General features: G+C 40.9%; 1 protein-coding gene across 2 annotated transcripts in view; it reads right to left on the bottom strand.

Moving 5' to 3' along the window:
- Window positions 1-20,780, bottom strand: part of sh3bp2 (SH3-domain binding protein 2) — a 63,888-nt gene that overhangs the window by 9,895 nt on the left and 33,213 nt on the right. For both annotated transcript variants that reach the window (XM_007905254.2, XM_007905253.2), the window contains exons 3-10: window positions 15,719-15,861; window positions 15,108-15,210; window positions 9,583-9,700; window positions 9,060-9,127; window positions 7,143-7,231; window positions 5,101-5,136; window positions 3,426-3,945; window positions 476-593 (exon numbers count right to left, since the gene is read on the bottom strand). In XM_007905254.2, the coding sequence (XP_007903445.1) occupies window positions 476-593; window positions 3,426-3,945; window positions 5,101-5,136; window positions 7,143-7,231; window positions 9,060-9,127; window positions 9,583-9,700; window positions 15,108-15,210; window positions 15,719-15,857 (1,191 nt within the window). In that variant the 5' untranslated portion in view covers window positions 15,858-15,861. The remainder of the gene's footprint in view (window positions 1-475; window positions 594-3,425; window positions 3,946-5,100; window positions 5,137-7,142; window positions 7,232-9,059; window positions 9,128-9,582; window positions 9,701-15,107; window positions 15,211-15,718; window positions 15,862-20,780) is intronic.

The following is a 20,780-nucleotide window of genomic DNA, read 5'->3' on the forward strand; positions in this document are numbered from 1 at the left end:
CTACCATTCTGCTTGCTCCCTCCGCTCAGCAGACTCTGGCCTGCTTCTCTTCCCCTGCCTCTCTCTCCCCACTATTAGTGGGTGGGCCTTCTGCCACTCCATCCCACAGTCCCTCTGCCTTGCCCCCTCCCTTGTCTCCTTTAAGATGCATCTCAAGACCGTCCTCTTCGATCGTGCTTTCGACTTCCCTGCTCCTCCCCCTTACCCTCCACCCTCGCCGATCCCGACCCCCAGCTCGGGTCCGAAACTCTGTCTGTCCATCACCTTGGAACATCCTCCAGATGTGAAAGACACTATACAAATGTAATTTTGTTGTTGTTGTTATCAGAGACGAAGTTCTGCCTGGTGATAGAATCTTGCATTTCTACATTCAATAAAAGTATGTTGCATTTTCCAGAGTGCCATTAAAACTTTTGTTTGCTATGTCACTCATCCAGTTACTCTTCAGAACCTAGGTTGCAAAGCACATATTTACATTTTCATAATCGTCATCATCATCATCCGGTGAGTGACTTGACTCTTGCGTTGACTGCCAAGTTTTGGGTTTTTCAATTTCAGGCAAGCGGAAACTTTGTCCTTCTGGAGATATTCGCCTGGAAGAAAAGCACACTAATATTAGAACATTAACATACAACAGGGTGTCCACAAAGTCTTCTTACCCCCTATTACAAAACAGAGATATGAGATTACGGAGGAGCTGAAACAAGCTGTCAGAGATGCATTTCGCGTCATCACGCCATCATGTTACAGAAGATGTTGCACCAAACATGAAAATTATGGCACTCACACACACTGATCCTCTGAACGTCTATATACAGTTAAACACTTGTATTGGATACAATTAAGTACTTCTAAATACGGTTGTCACCATACTTCCACATGTTTCAGTCAGTGCACTGCAAAAAAAAACAGGACTCTGTGGAAAAAATTAACTGACTATACAAGTGATTGTTGTTGGGTGGCTTTTTTAAACAATTTTATTCTCTTTCCTGCCCTCTGCTGAAGCCAAACTTCCACCAACCTCTGGACCATTTTGTCCAAAACATAAGAATGAACAGAATTATGTGAAAGTTTTAATTTGGAAGCCAGTTTTCTACAGTTCTTAAAAATGTATAGTTGGCACTGATACTGTGATTGAAGTATAAGTTATGTTAACAGGATTCTTTGGTAAGAAAATATAGACTCCTATTTAACACTAATTCTTTATTAAGGAATCAGGTTAAGATACTATGAATTGTACCTCCTGTATATCACACCGTTTAGCCTGCTAAGAATTATTTTCCTAACTTTTTCAGTGTATTCAGTCATTCAATAGTCCTATTTGAGTCAATAATATCCTTACATTTGGTATAGCGCCTTTCAGGTCATGATGATGTCTCAACGCGTTTCACCAGGATATACTGTAAAGTGTAGTGACTGTGTTTTGTGGGTGAATGAAAACTTAAGTGTTCAAAATGTTAGCTCAAAGATCACATTATAAAAAATAACCTGAGCTTTCAACCAGACCTTTCGGAATCTAGATTCATTATTATGCAGGATCAGAGGCACAATAAGATGAGATGAGTAAACTATGGGACAAATATAATCGGAGCAAATTCTTCAAACCTTCAATGGTTAAAGAAATGAAATAACTGGCTGTGGCAACAGTGAATGTGAATGAACTGAATCATCCAGGAAGGGAAAGAATACGCCTCCTAATTTAACAGGAAGTTAGATTCATCCAGGTTCTGCAAGGCAGAGGGAAGAAGATTTAAAAAAATCTATTTGTGTTTAAAACACAGATCAGAATGTTGGAGTGTACTGAAAGGTCAGAAAAGGGACATTTCTCATCTGTGGTTTCTTATATATGATGAGTTATTATTGAATCTTACAGCACAGAAAGAAGCCATCATGCCTGTGGTGACTCTTTGAGAGAACTATCCAATTAGTTTCACTTCCCCACTCTTTCCTCATAGCTTTGCAATTTTCTTTCTTTTCAAATAAATACCCTTTTGAAATTTATTATCGAATCTGCTTCCACCACCCTTTCAGGCAATGCATTCCAGATCGTAAGAACTCGCTACATAAAAATGTTTTCTCCTCACCTCCCCTCTGTTTCTTTTGCTAATTATCTTGAATGTTTGCACGACACTGCTGTGCACAATTGGCTGACGTGTTTCACCCATAAAGTATACAGTCAAGTCCCTTTATGGTATATTCTGTGAAACGCTTTGAGACGTCTCGAAGGCGTGATAAGCCGCTATATAAAAAGCCAGGAATATTATTATTATTATGTGTCTTCTGGTTACCAACCCACCAACCAGTGAAAACAGGATCAAAACCCCTCATAATTATTTACCGTATCAAAACCTTTCATAATTTTGAACATCTCGTTGAACCTCCCCTTAACCTTCTCTGCTCCAAGGAGAACAATCCCAGCTTCTCTCGTCTTTCCACATAACTGAAATCCCTCTTCCCTGGTATCAATCTCCTTGAGAAAAATCTCCTTTGCACTCTCTCCGAGGCCTTATTATTATTATCTTATTTTCTGCCCTTTAAGTCTTCCTGTAACTCACATACCTCCACTAATAGGTAGAGGACTGACCATTCTGTTCTTCAACAGTGAGATGCTGGGTGATTGGTTCTTAAATCCTTTTCCCTTCCCTCTGACCTTTCAGGGAGATGAATATCTACACATCGAACGCCCCAGAATGTGATCAGGAGCCGTTACCGCAATAGATAATAACACTAATCCTTGCATTTGATATAGCGCCTTATCACATCATTGAGACATGTCAAAGCTCTTCACAGAATATATTGTAAAGTGAATTGACTGCATATTTTGTATACGAAACAAAGCAGCCAATTGCTCACAGCATTGAGTGACCAATTTGTTATTATTGGGAGGGGGTGGGGGGGGGGAGTATTTACCCCCGGAAAGCAATCCACCAATTGACTGAAAAATGGGTTCCTATTTACTGCTAGGTAAACAGAGGTGTGTGGCATATGGAAATTTGTCTATGGACTTGTCCCTTTGACGTATTTTGGGAACTTGGATAGATAGACTAGATATTCTACATCTGTTGCAAACTGTTACTTTAATGCTAAAAGGCAACTCCTACCATTTAGCCCACATAATTCAGTCACACCACTGTACAGTGTATATCCAGTGAAGTACTTTGAGATGTCTTGATGGTGTGGAAAGTGCTGTATCAAAAGCAAGGATTATTATTATTATTATTTATGCCCTAGATTTGACATTGATCTATAAAAGCAGACAATTGGGTGTCATGCAATATTAAATTTGAATCACAATTCATTAATTGCAATGTTAAATTTCACTATGCGGGCTTTGTTCTACGTATCCATTTACTTGGGGGAGAAGAGCTTGGCTCTACCTAATACAATGTTCAATTTGATTACTGTAATAATAATGTCTGACTTACTGAAGAGTCACCAGCGACACGTTGCTGGGCTTCCTTGCTTTAGGCTTGCTGGCGAGAGGCGGTGGCTTTGGCGAGGTGGCACCTGGTTTGGGCAATATGTCAGGTTTGTATAACGTGGGTTTGGCAATTTCATATGGGGGGGAATTCACTTTGAATTTGGGCTTGTTCAACGGCAACGGAGGCGCCTCTGCTTCAGACATTCTTCGATGTTGATTCTGCGTAATTAATTCGTCTATGAGAAGGTTCGGGCTTTTGGCACTAAAGTTAGGACAACTTGGAATTACTTTTGGCTTCTGCTGCAGTTCCTTTGCACTGGGCAAGGCCTTCAGGTACCCAGGAGGTGGGGCAGACCAGTGACTTGCAAGAGATGGTGGTTTGAACTTCTCAGGTCTTGGGGGCGGAGAGACTGCCAAATTTTGGTTTTGTATAAATTTTGGTTTGTTAGGAGGAGGCAGGGGTGGCAGCGATGGCTTGCGATTCTCTGGATATTCTGGAGGCTCTTGCTGCTGCGGTAGAAAATCTAAAGTGCAGAAAAGCAAACAAAATATTTCAATGCCACTCTGCAAATTTAATTATTGTGCATAAAAATGTAACAAGTCTGCAATATTCCCTCCCCCTCCCCACATACACCTGCAAATTAGAACATCTGAATGAGTCAATACTTTATAATTATATGATTCTTTATCATATTCAACATTTTAAATTTTTTGTTCATTAAAGAGATATCCAAGAATATCACATTGTTTACTCTTCTGGCATCCACTTGAGCCTCGGTAAGTGGGGTCTCCTTGGAGCTGAATTGGCTCCACGGTGACATATTTGGCAATGGAATTTCGGAATCGAGCCCAGCCCTCTGGCGGTCTCGGTAGTTCAGTTCCTGCAGTATTCCAGGGCACTGCTAATGGCAGCACAGCCAGCCTGGCTCAACAGCAGGACCTGGAACGTGGGATGCATGACATTTTCAATTTGATTTGGATGGTGTTGGGTTTCCACATGTGTTATAGACACACAGCTGACCAAAAAAAAACACACAAAAAAACTCGAGCACTCCCATCACAGGCACAGCACACAGGCTGCTGCAGAGCTAAAATCTGCGAGGAGAGGCTGAGTAGACTAGGCCTATATTCTCTAGATTATGGAAGAATTAGAGGTAATCTCATAGAAACCTATACGATTCTTAACAGTCTTGACAAGGTAGATATTGCGAGACTGTTTACCCTGGTTGGAAAATCTAAAACTAGGGGTCATATTCTCAGGATTAAGGGTCAGCCCTTTAGAACTGAATTGAGAAAACATTTCTTCACTCAGAGGGTGGTGAATTTATGGAATTCTCTAAGGCTGTGGATGCTCAGTTATTGAACATATTCAAGACTGAGATTGATAGATTTTTAAAAACTAAAGGGATTAAGGGATAGGGCGGGTAAATGGAATTTAGTTAGAAGATCAGCCATGATCTTATTAAGTGGTGGGGCAGACTCGAGGGGCCAAATGGCCTACTCCTGCTCCTATTTCTTATGTTCTTATCACTCTGTTCTGCTTCAAATAAAAGTACTCTTAACTCCCACAGCCTGACTGTATATGTACATGGTGACCAAAAAGTCGTGATAACTACCCTGCAACAATTATCATGAAAAAAATGGATCAAAAGATGTACAAATTGTACTTTAGTTCCTACCATCTGGCTTCAGATAGTCCTCCTCATCATCATAATCTGAAAGAGGATGGAAAACAGACTTAGTCAACTTCACACTTTTCTTCCCCTTGTAATCTATATATAACATAATAATCCTTGCATTTGATATAGTGCTTTTTACATCTTCTAGACATCTCAAAGAGCTTTACAGAATATATTGTAAAGTGAATTGACTGTACATTTGTGGGCGAAACATGGCAGCCAATTGCGCACAGCAGTGTGCATTTTATTGGCTTATAAGCGTTTTATTAGCTATTACAGACTCCAGGTCATAAGACTTCAGATGTTATCCACTCTACAGTGTTCTCTGATACTGCTCCATGAGCCCTTCACAGCAAAAAGTTGCATTTGTAAAGCACCCTTCAGGCAGGATAGTGTCTCGGAGCGATCAAAATAATCCTTACATTTGGTTTCGCACCTTTCACATCAGAGGGGTGTCCCAAAGTGCTTTATAGGATGTACTGTAGAGTGGTGTGACCGTGTGTTTTGTGGACAGTCAATTTGCTCAGAGCATTGTCCCATAAACAGCCATGTGAATGACTGATGTTTTTATTATTTGGGATGGGATTGTTGGGCAGGACACAGGGAGATACACCCTTCTCTTTTCGAATAATGCCATGGGATCTTTAACATCCACCTGAACAGGTAGATGGGGCCTCAGTTTAAAGTCTCCTCTGAAGGAAAGAACCTCCAACAATGCAGAACATCTCCATCACTGCACTATATTAGAGTAAGCAAAACTATATGAGTTTCAATTCCCGACATGTGGCTTGAACCTACAACCTCTGAGTCGAGAGGACTACCAATTGAGTCAGGATGACATCTTAACAACCTTAAGCAAACCTTACACAATGAATGACGAGTCCACAAGTTATGTCTAGGGAGTCGTATACTGAAACTGATACCTACCTATCTCCCTCCCTCCCTCCCTCCCGCACATCTCTCTTTCTCCAGAATATCTCTCAATCTAAACTGTGTCAGGAATAAATACAGAGAATTTCTTCCCTACTGGCAATAAAAAACCCTGCTGCTGAGTATGTGCGACATTGCACATTTGGTTATTATTATTGCATCAGAGCATAACAATAATAAAAATAATAATAATCCTTGCATTTGATATAGCACCTTATCACGTTGTTGAGACGTATCAAAGCACTTCACAGAATATGCTGTAAAGTGTATTTTGTGGGCAAAACGTATCCCTAGAAACATCATGCAACTTTGCACATTTGCACAATGGCATTATTTCCTGACCATGTCTTGCATCGGTTGTAGATCAATGCCATTCAACTACAGACATCTCTTTGAGAAATGAACCAATGGCTATTTAGCACTAATGCCAAACTTCACAGTACTGCCTCACAACCAACCCTAAAGGTATTAACTGAGTGTCACACGTCTGAACACTCGCCCTCGTTCTCTTCAGAGTGAAGGACCTGCTTTTTTCTCCCAATCGAAGCCCTTTGGACCATTTTTTTACCTTCACTGTTTTACTTCTAAACCAAATTTGGCCAAATCTTAGGAGTCACCATGGGAACAAGTGAATATCATCGGGGAAGCCATGGGAACAATGCTAGAGGGACAGAGGCCAAGGCTTTGTGCATGTGCATAGGTCCCATTACCATGTAACAGGATAGCCTGATTAGACAAACTCATCTATCAAAAAGGTCACCAGCTGCCATAAAAAAAATATTTTTTTAAGCCAATATCTGACAAATAAGTCCAGAATCCGCCCTATTTTCTTGTGAGGATTGGGAACATTTTTAACTGCTGACGATCCAGGGTTGGAATGCATTCAGGAATGCTGCAGTTTCGACCCCTAGAGTTTCATAAGTAAGGGAAAAGTGGAATGGGAGTAACAGTAATAATCCTTCCATCTGAAATAGCGCCTTATCACATCTTTGAGATGTCTCAAAGCGCTTCACAGAATATACTGTAAAGTGTATTGACTGTATATTTTATAGGCGAAACACTGCAGCCAATTGCGCACAGCAGAGGCCCACAAACAGTCGGGAATCTCCTACCTCCAGAAGTCGTTTGCCCTGGAACGTATTTGATCGCCACTGGCAGTTCTATTGAGCCATAGAAACTGTCAGAATCCGAGTTGGTGTCACTGGAATGAAACAAACAATAAATCGTAAGATATACTGCAAATAGCACTGGCTATGTATTTTACATAATTGAGATAAGAGTTAAAATAAAATTAAGAGCTAGCTGGAGGTCTGTACTCTTCCCCAACATCATTCATCATCAACATCAACAACTTGCAGAAGGCTGAAGCCTGAATGTGAGCAGGTTGGAGAGGTAGGCAGGTGCTGGGTGTGAAGTGATTTGTAGGTGAGTGGGAGGAGCATGAAATTACAAAATTTGAGCTGCTTTTTTTATTCCTGTGGTCAGCCACTCTATGGCCATGTACTTAGGAGGATTGGAAAATGAGTTGGTCATTCATTCAACCTGCACCAATCTGTTCTGCCAATGTATTCAATCATGGTGGATCTTTTAATCCCATTTCCTCTCCTTTCTCCGATTATCCTTACTTTCCAAGTAACTATCCACCTCCCTTTTAAATATGCCAATTGATTTACAACCTTCTTGAAAAATGCTTTCCACATTCTCTCAACACGGTCATTTTTCTGATCTCACTTCCAACTGGCTCAATTCTATTTTCAAGACTATAAGTGCATGTTGAGGATCTCTCTTCAAGCGTGAAGTATCTGACTAGGATCTAAGAGATTTAGATCATTACAAATATCTTCCTTCTTAGAACTGTGAGGACACCATGTGATCCAGACCCACAGTCGCTTTGCAGTTGCAGATCTAATAAGTCATCATTTGCACAATCAAACCATATTCTTTAACAGAAAATATTACTGCGATGATCACAAGGCTATTTCCTATCCCAGCCTGTTGGAAGAACACAATAACACAAGGAACTAGCTTGCTACTTGCATAGATCACATTAAACCATACTATTGTGGACTCTATTGTGAACTCAAGCCACATACAATCTCTTAGGAGAATGTTTATTACAGATCTTCCCAAAGGCTATCAAGTTAAAATTCCAAACTAGTAAATGTTTCAAATCATTTGTTTTCCTGTGGGTTTTCCTCTAATATTTTTATTACTTATTTCCATCCAATGCTCCCTGATCTTGCAAGTTTTTCCTCTTCCCCCTCACCCGAGTGTGATGTGAGATCCGAGTTCTCATACTTCAACCAGGGAATCATTAAGATTCAAGGAGGATTGGAAATCCTGACAAATTTCTTCCCCTCCCTGCGCAAGACTCAGGATACAAAAGCCAATTGTCGTGCCCCACCCCCGTCTCTGCTGAGATGAGCTAACCCAGCATCAAGCAGGGGCCAAACCTAGTGGGAGGATACATCTGTTAATGATCTGAGTACCAACAGAAATACAGCTTAGAGATACTAGAACATAGATTAGATTTGTGCTGATGAAAGGAATTCCATCCTTTGCATATTTTTGAATGACTTGATACGTATAAACAGAGTGGTGCAACTTTTGGCTGCTGAGGGTCAGATGCCGGATTGGAGAAACGTCCTGGGACCTCAATAGCAGTCTGTTATCCTAATTGGCCAGTCCCGTTGTCCCTTAAACCCACAGTGACCGTCTCCTGATTGGCTCAGGGCCTGCGTGTATTTGCTCGATGGACAATGAATTTAGAAATGGTTTCCGAGTCGGAGTAAAATATTCCCTGAGGTGGATGCGGTCCGCGGGCCACCAGTTGGGTCACCCTGGTGTAAAGGAAATGCCGTTTGCAGATATCCCAGCATTCTGAGTATTGCAGCGAGTAATATTCATATCATATCATTGTCCAACGATATTTTCCTACATTCCTATGTTCCTACGTGCCCGTGCCGGATATTGGCGCGGAGAAGCCTGTAGTGAAGGTGTAGACGCTAACAGTCAACGTAACTAGGTACCTTGATCCTTGTGAATCCGTTTTCTCGTGGTAGTGATCGATTTCTTTCCGCAAAGTCATCATCCACATCTGAAGGAGTAGTAATCGCAAGATGTACATGAGTGAGAGAGCAGCACATGGAACTGCCAGTCGCATAACACTTGTGCCATTTTATCAGATTATGACAGATAGTGCCTTTTAATCCCATTTCCCCATCTTTTTCAATATCTTTTACAATGTCTGTCTGATTAAGTTAGACCTTCAAAGAAGGGAGAGGGGTATGGGGGTTGGTGGTTGGGGTGGGGGGAGAAATGGGTGAAAACTTGTGTGGGGTATAAACACAGTGGTTGGGTCGAGTGGCCTGTTTCCATCCTATACATTCTTTGCAACATACCTTCTCCACTTCAGTTCCAATGTTCAGCTCCACAGCCTCAGGAGGCTGGCACAGCTGACATAGTAAGTGACCTTGGATATTCCTGTACTCAACAACAGCAACAACTTGATAAAATAACCAGAACTTTGCACACCTCACACGCCTGCCTCACCTTCCTCTCCTCTTCACAGGATGCTGAGAAGAACCAAGTTCGGTGTTTCCTATTGAAATGAATGATCTTGAAGGGAAACACGTTGCTGGAAGTCGTTTCCTCCGTTGCTCTCATCACCCTGAGGAAGAGGCAGAGAGAGAAACAGATTCTACTGTAAAAAGTGTGTGTCCATCCAGGGCACCTAGCGCCATTCTTGAGAGTATCCAAACCAAGCTGAGAATCCCATGCATCCCATCTGCACATGGAAATCCCACCTACATAAGAATCAACAGAGCTAAACCTGTTTGGCTCCACACTGGTGCTGGATAGAGTTTCAATCCATCCAGGGTACAGCACAGAACTGCAATCGCAAGGCCATACTCACCCTCAGCAAATTACAAGTGGAGGAGGGGGGGGAAAAAAAAAGGTTTGGAAACATCTACAAAGATAAAATATCTTTACTTAAAACACAATTTTGGTTTACAGAGAGAGAGGACCGTCAAAGAAACAGCCTCTGATCGCCCTCGACCAGATGTCTCATCCCAGGCACAACAATCATCCATGTTCTGTTATCTCTGAGGAGGAATCAACAGGGTCAATCAGGGAAAAGGCAGGGAATAGTGGTCTGAGCAAAGGATCCCTTCCTGTATCATGCAGAAGTACATGCTGGTGAGGGAGCAAGTAAGAGCGGGGAGCAAGTAAGAGGTGGGGTCCAAGTAAGTGGGGAGGGACCAAGTATTAGGTGGGGGGAATCAAGTAAGAGGAGGGTCAATGTGACTTTGGGCAACAGATATTTTTTGGTCACCCAGGTTCTGACACATGCGGAAACCTAGCAATATTCTTGAGAATATCCAAACCAAGCTGAGAATCCCATGCATCCCACCTACACATGGAAATCCCAGAGATAGATTGTGGACAACTACCCTCCAGATACAGCAGATACGGGAAAAGGAGGATCAGCAATAAATTCAATTTCATGTAAAAAAACATCTTGATTTACAGAATGAGCTTAATTAGAAATAAAGTGGACACAAGCCCAGTAGCAGCCTAGAAATGAGTTGAGTAGCCAGTTTGTTAAGAATTTGGGTGTGGAATTTCAATGAGAAGATAAGATACCCAAGGTTTGAAGTTGTGACCTTTAGTGAAACTGCTATTGGTTTCTCTAGTTTACAAGCCCTTAGTGAATTACATCATTTCAGCATCAAGACCAACAAACCAAAATATGTGGATATTAAACCAAAGGAATACAAGAGGGAATTTTCATTGTTCCTTGGAAATAGCAACATGGGGTGGGAGGGATGTGACCAGGGTCCATCTAAAATCGCAAGGCAGACATGACCTAAATTAATAATCACTAAATAGATGATGATCTGGAAATAAATGAGTAAACTATAAATGTAATAATAATCCTTGCATTTAATATTGCACATTATCACGTCGTTACTGTAAAATAAATTGACTGTATATTTTGTGGGCGAAACACGGCAGCCAATTGTGTCCTACAAACAATCGTGGATTGAGTGACCAAATTATTATTATTAAGTTTTTGAAGGGATTATCCCTCCCCTGGAAAATGATCTGCCAATCAACTAACAACTGGGTTTCTACTTACTGCTAGCTAAACAGAGGCATGTGGAGTAAGGAAAGTTGCCTAAGGTTTTGCACTGTCTGGGAATCAAACCCAGTTCTTCTTGCTTGCGAGGCGAGCGCACTAACCATTACGCTACAGGTTTCTCTACAATGACCGAAATTTAGAGTTAATACAGAATATTCAATGTGAAAAAATAGGGGAGCGGAGCTGAATTCAAACTGAAATGCAGACAGAATTGGCTAATACTGTGGGAGACAGTCTGAAGACCCACAACAAGATGTGATTGTAAACACAGCTGAAACCAAACTCAAATAAGAAACTACTAGGTTTTGACATGCAAGTGACCCGAATCGAGATACAGTAGCTTTTATTCACCACCAGCCCTGCAGGGAGCTGTAAAGATACCACATGCAACACATCCTGTCTCCGCTCAAATGGACACGATCTGTGAACACCAAGTACCCTCTTGTTTGTAAAACCACAGGCGCACGCAAATAAAATTCTTCTAATGCAGAGGAATGTGGTTTTGGTCGACAGCAAATGCCAGGCTTCGAATTTGTGACCTTTTGTGAAATAGACTTTTGCTTCTGTACAATGAGAAGCCCTCAGTGAATGAGATCATCGCAATAAAAAGCAAAATAGGTGCATACTAAACCAAGTAATTAGGACTCACATATTCAGCCAGTCTGAAACTATGTCTGGACAGCATTTATAAGAAGTCCAGTATCTCATTGAGGCAAGTAAAATTCACAGCAACTTTAGGCAGATACTCATATAAATATATAAGCCAAATTTATAGTGTAGAAAATTCTGGCTTTTGAAAGTCAAAATGAAAACCTGAAAAGAATGGACAAGTACTTTGGGATTGTTAATGTAACCTTAATCAGAATTCTTCGAAGGTAAAAGACGTGTAGGCCAGAGACCTTTGATAAGTAAAAGGACTGAGAGCCAAGGAATGAGCTGAGTAACCTCAGTGACTTGTGCAGTATAATCAGTCATTATAGCCATGAGATCGCCTGAGCCCTGTAGCTCAGTGGTTAGAGCACTCGCTTTGCAAGTGAGAGACCTGAGTTCAATTCCAGGCAGGTCAGGGCGAAACCTTGGGCAAGTTTCCTTACTCCACACACCTAATAATAATCCCTCCAAAAACCAAAAACAATAATAAATTGGTCATTTTCAATCTACGACTGTTTGTGGGACGTTGCTGTGCGCAATTGGCTGCCGCGTTCGCCCACAAATATCCAGTCAATTCACTTTACAGTATATTCTGTGAAGCGCTTTGGGACGTCCTCCCGACGTGAAAAGCGCTATATCAAATGCAAGGATTATTATTATTATTATTGGTTAATCGTCTTGCACTAACATATGAGATCATCTTGATTTAAGTTGCTCAGGTGGGCACTAACAACGATTCTCTTAGGGTAACTTTATATCTACATTGCAGCCAAGAATAACTGGTACCAGACAGGATCCAACCTTTCAATTAATTGCTTCCAATTGATGGGATTGTGTGTTCCAGGTGTGTCAGCCTGGCTCAATTGCTAGCACTCTCGCCTCCAAGTCAGATAGTTGTGGGTTCAAGTCCCATGTCAGGACTTGGAATCACACAGTCGAAGCTGAAACTCCAATGCAGTGCTTGGGGCAGTGGCTTTGTTGGAGGTGCCATTCTTCGGATTAGATGTTAAACCGAGGTCCTGTTTGCCTGTTCAGGGGATGTTAAAGATCTCATGACACTATTTGAAAAGAGAAGAGAGTTTCTCCTGTGGTCTGGCCAACAATCCTCCAAATAAAATTGGTCACTCACTCCATGGTTATTGGTGGGACACTGCTGTGCACAATTGCCCAGAAATACACAGTCAATCCACTTTACAATATATCTTGTGAAGTACTTTGAGACATCTCTATGACATGATAAGTTGCTAGAGAAAATGCAAGGATCAAATGCAAGGATTATTATTATTATTGTCCCCATTGCACCTCATCCTTGTGTCTGAACAAAGCACTTCAGATCATCTAATGAACAAAACATCCTGTGCATGTTAATCCGATAAAGAAACCAGATACGGCAGTTTACATATCTATTTGCTCCATTTTGTTGCCCATTTTTTCCCTTTGTGAAGAAGAATCTGTACTATAGTACATGCTGAGGGGTCATTGATTCTAACCCCACCCTGATTTTGGATTTTTTTTAAAATGAACATTTGAATGGATCCAGCATCCACAGCCTTTTAAGGGACTGAGTTCCAGATTTCCACTACACTTTGAGTGAAAAACTGCCTCCTAAATTCACTTCTAAATGGCCTAGCTTTCATTTTAAATGTATGCCCCCTTGTTCTGGATTCCCCCACCAAAGGAGATAGCTTCCCTGTAGCTAACCCTATGGAATTCCTTTATCTTTTTAAACAACTGAACCAGATCACCGCTCAATCTTCTAAACTCAAGGGAATGCAGATCAAGTTTCTGCAATCTGTCCTCGTAATTTAACCCTTTAAGCCCTGGTGTAAGTCTGGTGAATCTGCACTGCAGGCTGAAATCAGCTTGCATTTATATAGCGCTGTTCTAACGCAATAGGGTCTTGGAGTTAAATCAGCAACCATAGCATCAGCCCACGCCTCATCAGATCTCACTCTCTTTCTCTCTCTCTCTCTCTCAATGTGCCCATATTTGCTCAAAACCAGGTCAAGCCAAGTTATTTATATAAATAAAATCTCTATATCCATTTGTCCCACATGTCAGGTGTTGTAACGAGTCGTCCTTTGCTCCAAGATGCTACTTTGTGTGGAGGCGCTATATAAATGCAGGTTGTTGTTAAAATAATACAATATATAATAATAATCCTTGCATTTGACATAGCGCTTTATCACAAGGTGTCTCAAAGCGCTTCACCAAATATATTGTTAAGTGAATTGACTGTATATTTTGTGGGTGAACCATGGCAGCCAATTACGCACAGCAGTGTCCCACAAACAGTCGTGGATTGAGTGACCAAATTATTTTTCTTTTTTTTTGAAGGAATTATTACCTCCGGAAAAGTGATCTGCCAGTTATTGTCATCCTGTGTGCACTGTTATTGTCATCCTGTGTGCACTTACACTGGCATGATATTCATGACCTCATTTGTAAGTGTAAAGAAGGTGTCAGTCTGATTAGAACTGTTTACAGATTAAATAATTTTGGGGGGAAGGCGGGGTCTGGGTGGTGACGGAGGTGCTGAAGACATGAAATATCAGCCAATGGGCTCTTCCACAAGAACCACACTTCCTGCTGGAGATGTTGTCTGTAACCAAACCGAGTCTTGCTATGAGGCGACAGCTGTAACCTTAACAGTTTGGGGCGCACATCAGCATTTCCATCATAACAAAACAACAGGTGTTAGGGTTTTCTTGAGAATTAAAAATATATTTACGGGAAGGCCGGCCTTTTTTTAAAAAAGTCATTGATGCTGGTGTGGGGGCATGAACAGTGAGGCAGTCCTGCAGCGTATTGGTTAAAGCACTCGCCTCGCAAGTGAGAGGACCTGGATTCGATTCACAGGCAAGGCAAAACCTCATGCAAGTTTCCTTACTCCACTTGCCTCTGTTTACCTAGTAGTTAGTAGGAATCCGGTTGTTAGTCAATTGAAAAAAATAAACAATTAAATAATAATTAGTCATTCAATCCATGATTATTTGCGGGTCACCGCTGTGCGCAGTTGGCTGCCGGGCTTCGCCTACAAACTACACAATCAACTCATTTTACAGTATATTCTGAAGGGCTTTGATATAGGACCTTATCACTTTGTCTCAACGATGTGATAAGGTGCAATATCAAATGCAAGGATTATTATTATTTAAGAAGGTAACAGCTCATCAGGTCCTCTAAGACAAGTATACATGCCAACATAGTCAACATATTATCCCCTTGTACCAGCACGAAAGACAGCATTGTACTGCTAGTTAAGTTATTGGGTACTGACCTGTTGTATCCATTCAGGGAGAAAGCTCCCTGCGGAAACGGTGAGGTGCTGGTTTTGAAGTAGTAAATGCAAGCTTTGTGAATAATGACAAATCGCAACGGCCCTGAAATCAGAATCAAGAATCAGAGTTAATAATAATACTAATCCTTCCATTTAATAGATCACATTTTTGAGACGTCTCAAAGCTCTTCACAGAATATATTATAAAGTAAATTGACAGCAAATTGCGCACAGCATAGAAATTTCCAGCAAAGAAGAAGGGCATTTGGCCCACCTGTCTATGCTGGCTCTTTTAAGAGCAAGCCTTTCAGTCCCAGTTACCTGCCCTTTCCCCATACCTTGATGGTTACTCTTTTTTTGGGTATGTATCTAATTCCTTTTTGAAAGCTAATATGTATTGTGCCTCAACCCTGCTCTTAGCAGCGCATTCCATATCCTAACGTTTATTAATTGTGGAAAACTATTATCCAAGATCTAATTTACACATTTCCATAATCTTGACTAATTTTAAAATTCCGAGACAACAGGACCTTACAGGCTAGGCTACAGCGAGGTGGAAGTTCGAGTCTCTGACCCATTAAGAGACGAATGATAGGCATGTACAAACTTACACTTCATTATCTTCCACTGGGAGCCCCCTTTTTTATGCAGGTATCCAGATACTGCCACTCCTCCTGGCATGGTCAGCAGATTCTGAGCCCCAATCGCTCTCATTGGGATGGGCCAATACTCATCTATTCTCCCAGCCATTTCACTGTAATGACAAAGGACAAACATGTCAGTGGTTAATTCAACTGCAACATTTTTTTTGGTCAGCCAGGTGTCTGACTTATGCAGAAACCTATCACCATGCTTAAGAGTATCCAAACCAAATTGAAAATGTCATGCATCCCAACTACACTTGGAAATCCCAGAAATAGATTGTTGGAATGGAATGTGCACTCTCTCCCTGGTGGGATCCTGCTTACCTAATTCCAGAAAGTATTAGACCGGAATTAGGTAACTAGATCCTCCTGGCCTGCTCAATGACTGAACTATTTGTGGGACGTTTGCACTGTGTGCCATTTGGTTGCTGTGTTTGTTTTACAAATATACAGTCACTACACTTCACAGTAAATCCTGTGAAGCACTTTGAGTCGTTTCATCAACGTGATAAAGCACTATATCAAACAAAAGGATGAACAATGTTTAAATTCAGTTGTAATTTGGAAGCCAGTTACCGCTTTACTAGAACCAAATGGTTTCACCCATAGGCCTCTTGGCTATGTGGCTCTAGATTATCCCATCTGGTTATATATTTCATATGACTGGCAAACCCAGAAGGAATACACAGAACTGCCCCTTGGCCTAATGGATATTCTGGAAGGATGTGGTCAAGTTGGGTGAAAGGCCTTCTTCATTCTTGCCTTTCTCTGATCCAGGTCAAGATCCTCAATATCCTAAAAATCATGTCACCAGCATGTTTAACAAAAAGCTTGTTGCAAATATTATGGTGAAATGGGCTGGAAAGTGAAACCATTCTCCAGAGGTTGCAAGAGTGTTCAACCCAAACCGGTATAATTAAGAAATAAGGATAATCCCTCAAAACAAACCAATAATAAATTGGTCACTTCAATCTATGACTGTTTGTGGGACACTGCTGTGCGCAATTGGTTGCCTCGTTTCGCCCACAAATATACAGTCAATTCACTTTACAGTATATTCTGTGAAGCGCTTTGAGACGTCTAGAAGATGTGAAAAGCGCCATATTAAATGCAAGGATTATTATTGCATTTGATCTTGTGCCTTATCACATCATTGAGACGTCTCAAAGTGCTTCACAGAATATATTCTGTGACTTGACTATTTTTTGTGCGAAACGCGGCAGCCAATTGCACACCTTAGTGTCCCATAAATAGTGGTGGATTGAGTGACCAAATTATTGTTTTTTTTCTAATATGAAGGGATTATTACCCCCCCAAAAGCAATCCGCCAATCAACTAACAACCAGGATCCTACAAACTGCTTTGTAAACAAAGGCGTGTGGAGTAAGGAAACATGCCTAAGGTTTTACTCCGCCCGGGAACGGAACCCAGATCCTCTCGCTTGCAAGGCAAGTGCTCTAACACCCCAAGAATCCACGTACCATGTGATAACTGTCACCCAGAATTATTACATCACATACCACAAATTCCCCCTCACCCAATTGCAAAGAAAGTTTTCACGTTTTGAGGAGAGAATATTTGGATTTGTTATTCAAGGAAAACCAATGCTTGGCAAGCTTGCTGTTCTGGTCTCTCACTGGGAAGATAAAATATGAAGATAATGGAACAACATGTTTATCCTCAGGATTTCAGCACAGCTGTTTATGGACTTTCTCAGTTCCTCTGCTCTAAAAACAGGAAATAGCCACCGTCAATACATCCAGCATTTTTAATCAACTCTTATGTACTTTTTCCAATTGGTCCCAAACCAACATTTGAGATTATGTTAATGTTTGAAATGAATACACATCACTGCAGAAGGCATGTTGAACAGTGCACAGCATGTGCTCAAAAGTCTTTGGCTGCAGTGCAAAATTTACACATCATTTTGTGCAGTGGTGGCATTGAGCAAGCTGTGGTCTCTCAAACAGTTCCGTACATGTTTTTTCTGGTAACCTCTGCTTAATCATGCAGGGGTTATTACTCCACACAGAACATGCTGCATTGGAATTATATTCAAACGAACAGAAATATTTTTAACACGGAGAATTGTAATCTTTCTTTCCTTCTTCCCCACACGCCCTCAAATTCTATTTCACAAAACAAAATGGTCGGGTTCAGCCATTTTGGTCTGTTTCAGTCATAATGGGATAGGACATAAATGCGGTGCTGTTTGCGGAAGGAAACTAGAAGTTGTTGTCTAATAGTTTTTTTTAGTCAGGCATGTGTCTGACAAATGTGGAAACCCATCCCCATGCTTAAGAGTATCCAAACCAAGCTGAGAATTCCATGCATCCCATCTACACATGGAAATCCCAGAGATAGATTGTTGGAATGGAATGTGCACTCTCCCTCTGGAGGGTTTGTATCCTGTTTACCTAATTCCGGAAAGTATTAGGTGCAGGTTGGCAAGAGCCAAGGCTTGGAGACCCCAGAGTGTGTGTTGAGATACTGCTAGAATCCAACCAGCCAAAACCCCATAGCTTGCCATTGATAGCACTGTCTGGCGAGCTTACCTGGCTCAAGCCTACACAATGGGAGCAAAATGGAGAAAATGAATGGTGTATAAGCTAAGGGAATTCAATCTGTTCTGATTGAGAAGATAGATTTCTTTTTCTTTAAATGACGAAAATCAAAAGGGCAACAATTGGTGGTTCATTCAGCTGCACGAGCAGTTAATGACGAGTTGGAATTCTAAACTAATGAAACTTTGAACTACATGTAAGATAAGGCTACCTCTCACATAGAGCCATAATAAGAGTGGATTTGGTTGCAACGTTCAAAAGTAGATATTTATTGAAATCATAGAGATTACAGCAAGGCCATTCGGCTGATCAAGCATAAACAGTACATCCACTGAAACCAACTACTCCCAATTCCTAGCGTTTTCCCTGTGCCTTTTATTCTCTTTTCAAATGTCTGGCTAATTCCTTTTAATATGTTATTATGGTCTCAATGTCAATCAACTCATGGGAAAGTATTCCAAGATCTGACCGTCCTCTGTTTGAAAAAGTTTCTTCTAATGTTCTTCTATTCCCAATTTTCTAGGCAGGAGGAATGATTCACCTCTCAAAACCTTTCAAAATGTTTTGAAACCTTTCAACATAGAAACCTATAAGATTCTTAAGGGTCTTGACAGGGTAGATATTGTGAGACTGTTTCCCTTGTTTGGAGAATCTAAAACTAGAGGTCATCGTCTCAGGATTAAAAGTCAGCCCTTTAGAACTGATTTGAGACATCATTTCTTCACTCAGAGGGGAGTGAATTTATGGAAGTCTCTACCCCAGAAGGCTGTGGATGCTCAGTCATTGAACATATTCAAGACTGAGATCAATAGATTTTTATAAACTAAAGGAATTAAGGGATATGGCAATAGGGCGGGTAAATGGAATTAGGTTACTAGATCAGCCATGATCTTATTAAATGGCGGGGCAGGCTCGAGAGGCTGAATAGCCTACTCCTGCTCCTATTTCTTATGTTCTTAAAATTTTGAAGACCCTCTAGTAGATCTCTTCTTAACCTGCTCTGAAACAAAAACAGACCCAATTCTTCAACCTTCATAAGTACAGGGTGACCAAATAGTTATGATTCCATTACAAAATCAAAATAAAATTTTTTTTAGTTAATAAGACTGAAAAATAAGACTTTTTGGTAACCCTGTATAACTCTGGTTACCTTTTATCATTTCTTTGAACTTTTGCTGCACCCTTTCGATTGCTCACGCTCCTCTATTGTGGGTCACCCAGAACTGAATACAATAATCCAACTGAGGTCTAATTAAAATGAATTTAACTTTTGCATCCCAAACCATGGTTCTTGCCAATCTGCGATCAGGTTAGCAGGGTGCATCCCTCCAAGAAGGGCTTCATGCCAGAAAAAAGAGAAATTTTCATATGTGAAACTGTCATTAGTTTGGTTTGGAGACTCTTAAGAATAGTGATGGGTGTTAGGCACCCGGCTTCCAAAACAAACAAGGAATGTCTCTCTGCTGTAATGGGAAGATGGTAGGATCGATATTTGGAAGATTAAGATCACGTACGTCAAAGGGAATATTCCATCCCAAATCCACGCATTTTTGTGAATCACAGAACACAGACCCAAGCCCCATGAACCTGTGATATAATATATTATGTGAATTAATATATTAAATGTATTAATATACTAAATATTAATAGAATATATGATATACTGTATATATAGTAATATGATATATACTACATTTCGAAAACAAAATACAGTCAATCCACTTTACAGTATATTCTGTGAGGCGCTTTGAGACATCTCAATGATGTGATAAGGCGCTATATCAAATACAAGGAATATTATTATATAATCTCAAGGGCAACCCTTGAGCAAGTTGGCAAAACGTGAGTAACCAATCTGTTCTAAATCAATCAGCTATTGGGCTGTTTGGTTCTTGTAAACAGAAAATAAGCAACACATTTCGAATTCCAGACATGGAAACATTTGAATGAGTGTGAGCAAACTCACAGAATGGATGCACAATGTCTCAAACAATCTGCAGACATTCCCAAACTGGTTCATCAAATAGAGAGAGAAAATGCATTAACAGTAATAATAAACTATGTTGCAATAGGACGTTATTATCCGTTATTATCAAGATGGAATAAGATTCCTCCCTCCAGTTATCCATGGTTCAAATTAACTTCTTCGGCTACAAATCCCTCCGTTCACTTTCCAAACTTAAATTAATCAGCACCATCATCATGGAACGCTACCTGATGTTCAGCACATGCCAATGCCTGATACTCTCTGTGCATAATGAGTACCTTGATGTACCGCCAGCAGTACATCTGCACAAACGGCTTCTCCTCCCGCTCTCACCTGGTTACCTGCCTGTCAGATCTCAGGGGCTGGATGAGTGCAAACTTCCTTCAGCTGAATGTTGACAGGACTGAAGCCATACTCTTTGGCTGTCGTCAACGTCTAAAATCTCACGGTTCTCACTTCCTCCACCGACCCGACCTCC

The sequence above is a fragment of the Callorhinchus milii genome, unplaced genomic scaffold (assembly GCF_018977255.1).
Source record: "Callorhinchus milii isolate IMCB2004 unplaced genomic scaffold, IMCB_Cmil_1.0 Scaffold1, whole genome shotgun sequence".
Classification (NCBI taxonomy): Eukaryota; Metazoa; Chordata; class Chondrichthyes; order Chimaeriformes; family Callorhinchidae; genus Callorhinchus; species Callorhinchus milii.